Genomic DNA, 10127 nt, shown 5'->3' with positions numbered 1-10127 from the left:
TTTTTTTTTTTAAACAGTTACTTAATTTTGCTATTTAAGGCAGACATCTTCCATCAGCTGGTCCATTCCCCAGATGGCCACAACACCCAAAGCTGGGTCGGTCAGAAGCCAGGAGCTTCCTCTGGGTTGGTTGCCCATGTGCGTCCAGGGTCCCAAGGCCGTCCTCCATGCTCTCCCAGGCCGCAGAGAGCTGGATCGAAATGGAGCAAATAAGGCTCAAACCGGCGTCCATATGGGATGCAGGTTTAGCTTGCTACACACCATGGGCGCCGGCCCCAGCTAATTCTAAAATCGCACTTTCTAGATAAAGAAACCCGGCCTTTCATAAGATGACACCCAGAGACGCTTTGGAGGACGACACACTGCCCCGAGCTGAGGGGCCGAGTGCACGCCCGACGCCACGCCCACGTCCCAGTTGCTCGCAATGATGACGTCATTCGCGAGCGCCTGCGGCCGGGGCTGTCGCGCGGTTTACGTCATGTCCTGCTTGGCCCGGTGGTGCTGTCTCACCGGTGAGGCCCGCGTTCTGTGGAACCTACAGTCCCCGGCCTACTGCCATCATGGAGTACCTCATTGGCATCCAAGGCCCGGACTACGTCCTAGTCGCCTCCGACCGGGTGGCCGCCAGCAATATTGTCCAGATGAAGGACGGTGAGAGGAAGCTGAGGCGGCCTGGCCTGGCCTGGCTGTAGGGGCAGCCGGAGGGTTCGGGGAGTCCTGGGGTGTGGAGTGTCTAGGAGGAGGACCCCCGCCTGCACTTGGGTTTTTTGTTGAGGTCGGAGGACGCGGGCGGACCAGCATAGGGCTGGGGCATTCGCTCCTGTGGACAGTGCTCTTGCTCTGGGCTGCGCTAGGGTACTCGCCGGCTAAGGTGGTTTAAGCACCTGCCGGCCCCCGGGGCTGCTCGGAAACCCAAACCGCTTCTGGAAGTTTCCTCTTGCTCACAGTGAGATTTGTTTGCGGGTGGCCTTAGGTGGGCTGCTCTGGGGGAGAAACCGGGGGATTGGAAGACTGACGTTTCCCTTCCCCTACCCGCAATTTCTCCGACCCCGCTTTCCCGAATCCTAGGACTCTGACTGCTAAGTTGTCCTTTCTAGTGAAGTAGTGATTGGAATTAGAAAACCTTATCGCCTGTTTGCTTCATCAAGTTGTTTCAAAATACCCGAGTGTCTTCACCTGTGGGTTCGTACGAATTAGGATCGCACGAATTAGCGGCAAATGTTTAGGCTTTGACAGCAACTTAGTAGCGACAATGGCAAGGATTGTACTTTCCATAAATTCACATCGCTTTATCTACATTTTACAGACTTTAGTTTGAGGCGCAGAAGAAACTTGCCCTAGGTCACCAGTGATACCAGCAGGCTTCAGACCTGTGCAGTCTCAGCCCCGCGATCTTTTGCCCACAATTACTAACCCATACTCTGTCTACAACAAGTACTAAACACCTAATAATTTTTTTTTAGTTATGAGTTTGTAGAATAGAAGAGTGTGTTTTTTTTTTCATGATTGTAGGCATGCTCCTGTTTTCAATATGCTTTAACTTAGGTGAGTCTATTTGACAGATAAGTGCTTGCCATGGCTGCTTGCTGAAGGTGTGACACTCATTTTAAGAGAAGTCACAATTCAGAGATTATAGATATGTCTTCAAATAGTTGTAACACAGCTAGAACGTGGTTTTTTCTTATGAGATACTGTCAGACTTCTCAGGTGATACAGAAGGGAAAATTCTAGGGAAGATTTCAGAGAGCTTTAAGAACAAGTGAGAGTTCATTGTGGGTTTAAGGAATGAAAAAAAAAAAAGATTACCTCTGGGGCTTCCTGCATTGTGTGGACAAAAGCAAAATGGTGTGCACTGCCGCTTTTGTAAGCCACGGGCGTCTGGTTCATTCCTTTAATGGCCAGGACAAAACCAGGAACCAGGAACTTCATTTAGGTCTCCCACATGGGTGTGGGGACACAAGGCTTTGGGCCATCCTCTACTGCTTTCCCAGGCCACGAGCAAGGAGCTGGATGGGAGTTGAGCAAAAAGGGATCCCAGCATTTACAAGGCAAAGATTTAGCCATCCAGCCATCACACAGGGCCCTGTCTTGATTTTTGTTCTTGCTGAAAAAAGAAAGGGGGGCCTGAAAGTGGTTTGTTAAACATCTGGTTAAACATCTGCGGTATGAATTGCTCAATTATTAGATTCTTAGTTTGTAGAAATTTAGTCGGCCCTGGCACCATAACTCAGTGGCTAAATCCTTGCCTTGCAACAGATGGGCTCTGGTTCCTGTCCCAGTTTCTCCACTTCCCACCCAGCGCCCTGCTTGAGGCCTGGGAGGACAGTGGAGGATTGCCCAAAGCCTTAGGATCCTGTACCCGTGCAGGGGACCCAAAGGAGGCTCCTGGCTTTTTACTTCAGGTTGGCTCAGCTTTGGCTGTTGCGGCCATTTGGGGAGTGAACCAGAGGATAGAAGTCTTTCTCTATGTCTCCTCCTCTCTGTAAAGCTGCCTTTCCAATACAATTAAATTAATCTATAAAAAAAAAAAGGAAAGAAATTTAGTAAAAAAAAAAAAAAAAGGAAGAAGTGTCTAGCCAGAGCAATGCCCAGGTGAATATGTTTATAGATCTTTTTCATATCAATAAACTGCATGAAAACTTTGAAAAGTGGGGTGTGCTTTACACCTCTTTAAATACATAGTTCTTACAAGAACCGGAAATGCAACATACTAGATGTAATCCATTAAAAAGATGAAGATATTCAGAAAGTAAGGGAGCAAAATGTACAAGATGATTTTGTAGGATTAAAGATGTTAACATTAGGTTAGTTTTAAAATTAATGACTTAATGAGTGAATTCTGAGAGTATTTGAAGATCTCTGGTATGAGCAAGAGAATTTCTTTGAAAAAATAGTTGGAATTAGGGCCCAGTGGCGTAGCCTAGCGGCTAAAGTCCTTGCCTTGAACACGCCAGGATCCCATATGGGCGCCGGTTCTAATCCCGGCAGCTCCACTTCCCATCCAGCTCCCTGCTTGTGGCCTGGGAAAGCAGTCAAGGACAGCCCAAAGCTTTGGGACCCTGCACCCATGTGGGGTACCTGGAAGAAGTTTCTGGATCCTGGCTTTGGATTGGCATAGCATCGGCCATTGCGCTCACTTGGGGAGTTGATCATCGGAGAGAAGATCTTCCTCTCTGTCTCTCCTCCTCTCTGTATATCTGACATTCCAATAAAAATAAATTAATCTTTTAAAAAAAAAGGAAAAAAAAATAGTTGGAATTAATTGAGCTCGTTCTAATTTCCCCCTTTTTTGGAAATAGGTTTTTAAAAACATGATAGTTTTAGAATTGTAGGAGGACTTTATCCTAACTCTTCATGTCATGCTAAAACTTATAGTTTAGTTAAGGCTGTTGAAGAGTAATAAACTCGGGACTCATTTTCTCAAAATGTAAAATATTGCATCCAGTTATTCAGTATGTCACCTTGTAAACTATTCTGGAATGCTGGAGAGAAAGCATTTCCCAAAGGGTTGCCTGCTTATTAAAGTGAAGTAGTACAGCTCTTGGTTTGATAATGGAGTGTGCTGCATTTTGTATCACCCCACCCCTGCCTATGTAGAATTGCTTTTTAAGTTAGATTACTACATTGCACGCACACTTTCTTTTCTGAATCCTTGTGGCAGGTCAGATCTGAACCACATTATCAGTATCTGAACCACATTATCATACTAACACTCAGTGTGGTACTGTGCATGTATAGAATCTGTCATGGCTTTGCTCACTTGTTAGGCTTGGGTGAGTGTTTTTATCACCATTTTATACATTTTGGAAACTGAAATGTAGAGAGGCAAATAATTTGCCCAAAGTCAGAATCTGAATCATAATGAAGTCTGCTGGGTTTCAGTCCAGGTGGCTGTCTACGGTATGATATTCACTGTGTTGTCCATTTATTTTATGTGTGTAATTCTTACAAGCTCTTCACCAAGAGATCAGACATTCCCTAGAGTTGTGCAGGCGGTATAACTCAGGAAAGCATTGTGTCTGTCACTTGTTTTTCTCTCAAAGACATTTTGTCCTATTTAAAGACATTTTGACCTTGTGTGTAGTTTATTTCAAAAACTTTATTGCATAGAATTTTAGCATTTTTCTTGTATTTTAAAATATTTGTTTTATTTGGGGGCCCAGTGCAATGGCTTAGTGGTTAAATTCTCACCTTTCAACCACTGGGATCCTGTATAGATGCTGGTTGATGTCCCTGCTGCTCCACTTCCCATCCTGCTTCCTGCTTGTGGCCTGGAAAAGCAGTAGAAGATGGGCCAAAGCCTTGGGACCCTGCACCCATGTGGGAGACCCAAAAGAAGCTCCTGGCTCCTGGCAGATTGGCTCAGGTCTGACTGTAGTGGCCACTTGAGGAGTGAACCAGTGGATGGAAGATCTTTGCATCTCTGCTCTGTAAATCTACCTTTCCAATAAAAATAGTTTTTTTTTAAAGGAAGATTTATTTTATTTGGAAGGCAATAAGAAGGAGAGACAGAAAGAGATCTTTCATCTCACTCCCCAAATGGCTGCAGTGGTCAGGGATGGGTTTGGCCAAAACCAGGAGACGGGAACTCCATCCTGGTCTCCCATATGGGTGGTAGAGGCCCAGGTATGTAGGGCATCTTGCACTGCCTTTTCAGGCACGTTAGCAAGGATCTGGATCAAGAATGTTGCAGCTGGGACATGAACTGGCACTGTGACATAGGATGCCAGCATGGCAAGTGGCAGACAGCTCAATTTGCTGCCAGTGCCAATCCTTAGCCTTTCTTCAAAATGTGACAGATTCTTTAAAAAATAAGCTCTCCCTCCAAATAAGTACAGCTTCTTTCATATTGTAAAAATGATTTTCTTTAACGAAGTGGTACATATTGACTACAGAAATTTCAGGGAATATTGGTAGGCAAAAAGAAGGAAATAAAACCTACCCATGTGTTTAACACTGGCAAGAACTTTGACTTTATGATTCTGGTTCCTTTCTGTGTGTGAATAATATGTCTGTAAGTGATTTTTTTTTTTTTTTTATAAACAAGTTTACAAACCAGATTTTAAATTTCCTGTAACCTGCACAGCAAATAAAAGTGAGCATGTTTAGGAGTTTTGAGGCAATTTGGTATTATATAAAGGTACATTTTGTGTAATTTTCCCCCAAACTCAAAAAAGCCATATTATTGGTATCTACAACTCTCAAACACTTGTCAAGTATTTGATAGTAGCATTTTGTTCTTTAATCCTATTAAGGGATTTTAACATTTCAGAAGCTTTCAAACAGGAAACATGTCTCCCAGGGAAGATTATTCAGCACTATTTGAAAAATGAAAAGTGAAAGTGAGAGTGAGATGGGAAGATAAGGCGTTTTGTGGAGCTGCACATTGAATAGGAAGTGCTTTCTTCCTCAGGCCCTGATTGCAGCCTGAGTATTTATTCGTCTGTCTAGTCGGAGTCTGGTTCAGCTAGATAAGTAGAGTCCTGATTTTCATGTACTGTTGTGTGTAGCTTAATGTCAATTTTTGGTAGAACTTTGGTTAGGCGATCATTTCAGTGTTTCGTTCTATTTTTTTCCCTTTGGAAATGAAGTTGGTTTATTTTTTAAAGTGATTTATTTTCACTGTTGACTTTCTATTTCTTGGGATGGTTTTTTGATTATAGTTGTAGCACTGGCCCTTTTCATACATGCTTTCTTTGTGTAGAAATATAACAACTACAATTGTTTCTGTAGGAATATTTCAGGGATTACATTGATGTAATGTAATGTAAACATCAATGTAAAGATAATCACCACTGGCTAGATTTCTTCAGTTTCTTCCTCACCTGTTTCTTGCTTTTAGTATGTCTTTAAATTGTCACGTTTTATACTTGTTTTTCAGAATATGTATGAAATTGACATTAGTAACATATTGATGGCTTAACATAAGGTTGAAATTAATACTGCTGCCTATTAAAGTCTTTTGAAGACAATAATTAGTAAAATGATTCAAGATAATAATTAATAAACCTGATGGTTGCATGCATAATAGCTGACAATTTATATTAAGGCAAATTCTAATGAGGTTTCTTTTCTTTGAACAGATCATGACAAGATGTTTAAGATGAGTGAAAAAATATTACTCCTTTGTGTTGGAGAAGCTGGAGACACTGTACAGTTTGCAGAATATATTCAGAAAAATGTACAACTTTATAAGATGCGAAATGGTGGGTAAAACTTGGAGAACAGATTTGTGGATTGGTTAACTGGTGCTTCCATAGAAAATCACACCAGCCTGTGCATCTAAAGACAGAATTTCCAAGGGAGATATATCTTTTGTCTGCTAGTTCCCTTCCTTCCTAAAGGGTTATAATAGCTGGGCCAGCTGAAGCCAGGAACCTGGAACTCCATCTGGGTTTCCCATGTGGGTAGCAGAGACCCAGATATACAAACCATCCTCTGCTGCCTTCTCAGCTACAATAAGGAAGGAAACTGAATCAAAAATGAAGCAGCTGGGACTCAAATCACTGCCTTTATGGGATGCCGAGGTTGCAGGGGGTGGCTTAACTTGCTCTACCTCAATGCCAGTCCCATCCTAGGGAGATCTTAAGCAACAGAGATTTGTTTTCTCCTAGTTCTGAAAACAGGATGTTTGCGGGATGGACTCCTTCCAAGGCCTTTCTCCCTGAATTACAGGTGGCCCCCTTATGCCTTCTAGGATATTCCTCTCTACATCTGTGTTCAGATTTTTCTGATGATGACCTCACTGTAGCTTAGCGACATCTTTAATGAACCTTTCTCCAAATACAATCACATTATGAGTTACTGGCTGCTAGAACTTCCACTGATGAATTTTTGAAATATACAATACAGCCTATAATTATTGGTTTGTCCTTAAATTTAAACTAAAGATTATTCTCTTGCAGTTGTACACATGAGAAGACATGGATCCCATTTTAGTTGAATCTTCTTATTTTTAAAATGTTATCTAGGACATAAAACTAATCCTTCTAATCTTAAAGACTGCAAAATTCCCAGAGCAGAGAACTGTTGTAATACTGGTTCTTAGAAGATAAAATAAACGGCACCCATATGGGTGCTGGCATCCTAAAAGGGTACTGGTTTGTTGGCTGCTCCCTGCTAATTGGCCTGGGAAAGCAGTGTAAGATGGCCAAAGGCCTTGGGCCCCTGCACCCACATGGGAGACCCGGATGAATCTCCATCTGGCTCTGGCCATTGATGCCATGTGGGGAATGAACCAGCAGATGAAAGATATCTTTCTCTCCCTCTTCTTCCTCTTCCCTTTGTCCCCTCCCTCTCTCTCCTTCTTTTCCTCCCTCTCTATGTAACTCTTTCAAGTAAAAAAAATGGATAAATCTTGAAAAACAAACCAAAAAAGGGTTCTGCGTACTTCTTCTGTGGCTTCCTGTCTAAAGAGATGCGTAGGACTTTGTGAGGTGTTCTGTGAATTCTGCAATTCAGGACTGGTTCCTACTGAAAAAGCTTTCTATCAGATGACCCCAGCTCCTGCAGTTTGTACTGGTACTCTGGCAGAGAACACCTTATTTCCAGTTGGTTGCTTCGTAGTTGAGTGACATTGTTACACACTGTACTGGTACCATATGGAGCTAGAAAGAAACTTCATTTGAATGTAATTATATCAGATTACTAGGTGAGGTCAGTTTATATCATGTTTTAGTCAGCAGATTAAGCATTATTCATATGGTTTTATAAATACAAAAAGATGGTACCCTGTAAGAACAGGCGTATTGAAGTGATCTGGGTTACTGTTACTCCCTCTGCTTCGCTTTAAGCATGACCCCTCATTTCTTTTTTAGGCTATGAGTTGTCTCCCACAGCCGCAGCAAATTTCACACGCAGAAATCTGGCTGATTGTCTTCGGAGTCGGGTAAGCAGTGGAGCAGACACCCTTAAGATGAGAGCAGAACACTTTTCTGTGCTTTGCTTATGTTCCTGTTAGGCATGGGTAGTATTTTTGCCTTTCTTGGCCTTCCCAAACTGTTCCCCTTGCTGTTCTTTCCCTTGTCATTCTTCACTCCCTTTGGATTTGTTCCCTCTCTACACAGTTGCTACTTAAAGCCAGAAAGACAAATACACATTACCGAAGAATCTGTGGGGTCATGCCAATAAGAAGATCTGTGACTACTCCTCCCTCACAGAAACTTTATTTATTGGAAAAATTTTAAGTTCATACCCGAATGAAGAGAAGAGTACTCCTCCATATCCATGTGTAACATCCCCTTTTATCCACATCCATGATGCATGTGTTACAGTTGATGAGCCGACCTTGATATATTATAATAGCCTGAAGTCCATAGTTTACCTCACTCTTGGTGTTGTATGTTCCACGGCTTTGGATAATATTATGATCCATCATTTAGTTTCTTACAAAGTAGTTTTACGGCCCTAAAAGATTCCTATGGCCATATCCATTTTTCCTGCCTCTCCAGTACCTGGCACTTCTACTATTTCTGTAGTTTTACTTTTCTAGATTGTCATGTTGTTGAAATCATGCCTTGCAGATCCTTTTCAGATTTATTTTATTTACTTAGTAATATGCATTTGAAGTTCCTCCATGTCTTTTTATGGCTTCATAGCGCATTTCGTTTTAGTGCTGAATAATATTCCATTGTACCACCATCTGTTTATTCATTTATTTATTTCTTGGTTGCTTCCAAGTATTGGCAACTATGAATAAAGCTATAAAAAAGTCCACTGCAAGCTTTTGTTTGAGAATAAGTTTCTTTTTTAACTCCTTTATGTGAATGCCAATGAATGAGATTTATAAGAAAGATTTGTGTTGTTTTATAAGAAACAGTCAAAAAATTTTCTTTGGTTTTCATAGAAAGTCATATTTTATAATTCTTGTAACAAGTTTCCTGTATGGTTCATGAAAAACCTTGAAGACAATATTGCAGATTTTCATCTTGAGATTATTTGTTTTTGTTTCTCTGTAATTATTTTGTGCCAGACAGAATTGGTTTTCCTTACTTACTCTGGCCTTGTTGCTGTCTTAAAGCTATCTTAATTCCATTGACAACAAATTAAAAGATGCAACGTTAAGTTTGGGATTGAATGCATTAAAAATTATGTAGGCTGTGCCAAGGAAGTTTGTATGATTGCTCAAGGTGTGTATTGTTTCCTTCCCACAGGGACTAAGGAAATAGAGCCATACCATGTGACCTTACCCCCTGTGCCTGTTTACTCAGCTATGAAATTGAGATAACTTCCCAACCCCACAGGAGTGCTAGGAAAATTAATGCTTGTGAATCATAATATTTAACATTCATACAACTTTTGCCCAAAGCATTTTGCTTAATAATTTAATCTACTCACTATTCCACTGAGACAGATAGTAGTTAATTCTGACACTGACACAGAATAAAAAGCTTAAAGTTGCAGTGGGGCTGGCTCCAGGTCACACAGCAGGTCAGACAGATCTACGTTAATGGTGTCATCGTTATTGGATTGTTCTGCCTTAGGGTCCTCTCCTTGATTCTTCAGTAGTGTTTCTGGTGCTCATTATGGTTTTAATTTCATCTGTTGTTCTTTAAATTGAATTGAGCTAGAATCTACCGCAAGTATAAGACTTGATATATTTTTTTAAAGATTTATTTATTTTATTGGAAAGGCAGGTCTACAGAGAGGAGGAGAGACAGAGGAAGATCTTCCATCCAATGATTCACTCCTCAGGTGACTGCAATGGCTGGTGCTGTGCTGATCCGGAGCCAGGAGCCAGGAGCTAGGAGCTCTTCTGGGTCTTCCATGTGGGTGCAGGGTCCCAAGGCTTTGGACCGTCCCTGACTGTTTTCCCAGGCCACAAGCAGAGGAGCTGGATGGGAAGTGGAGCTGCTGGGATTAGAACTGGTTTCCATATGGGATCCTGGCGCGTTCAAGGAGAAGACCTTAACCATTACACTATTGTGCTGGGCCTAGAGTTGATATTTTTAAGAGTTCCTATAGCTCTATCAAGTAGCTTAGTTTCTAAAATCTAGCAAAATTGGACTAAGGACTTCCTTCCTTTCCTTTTTTTTTTTTTTTTTTTTTTAATATAAAATACAGGAGAAATAGAGAGGGATCTTCCATCTTCTGGTTCACTGGTTCATTGCCCCAAGAGGCTGCAACAG

The 10127-nt window shown here is 41.7% G+C and overlaps 1 protein-coding gene across 2 annotated transcripts in view; it reads left to right on the top strand.

Annotated features, from left to right (window-relative positions):
• Positions 1 to 458: 458 nt before the first annotated feature.
• The window catches only part of PSMB2 (proteasome 20S subunit beta 2), a 31110-nt gene continuing 21441 nt past the window's right edge, over positions 459 to 10127 (top strand). The window contains exons 1-3 of one of the 2 annotated variants that reach the window (XM_040974194.1): positions 459 to 651; positions 6084 to 6206; positions 7818 to 7888. In XM_040974194.1, coding sequence (XP_040830128.1) covers positions 561 to 651; positions 6084 to 6206; positions 7818 to 7888 — 285 coding nt within the window. In that variant the 5' untranslated portion in view covers positions 459 to 560. The remainder of the gene's footprint in view (positions 652 to 6083; positions 6207 to 7817; positions 7889 to 10127) is intronic. The other variant, XM_040974195.1, reaches the window with a different exon arrangement.

This window comes from Ochotona curzoniae, unplaced genomic scaffold (genome assembly GCF_017591425.1).
Source record: "Ochotona curzoniae isolate NIBS_2020 unplaced genomic scaffold, NIBS_Ocur_1.0 contig_2404, whole genome shotgun sequence".
In the NCBI taxonomy this organism is placed as follows: Eukaryota; Metazoa; Chordata; class Mammalia; order Lagomorpha; family Ochotonidae; genus Ochotona; species Ochotona curzoniae.
Note: the sequence above shows the minus strand (reverse complement) of the source record. Positions and strands in the feature narration are given on the sequence as shown.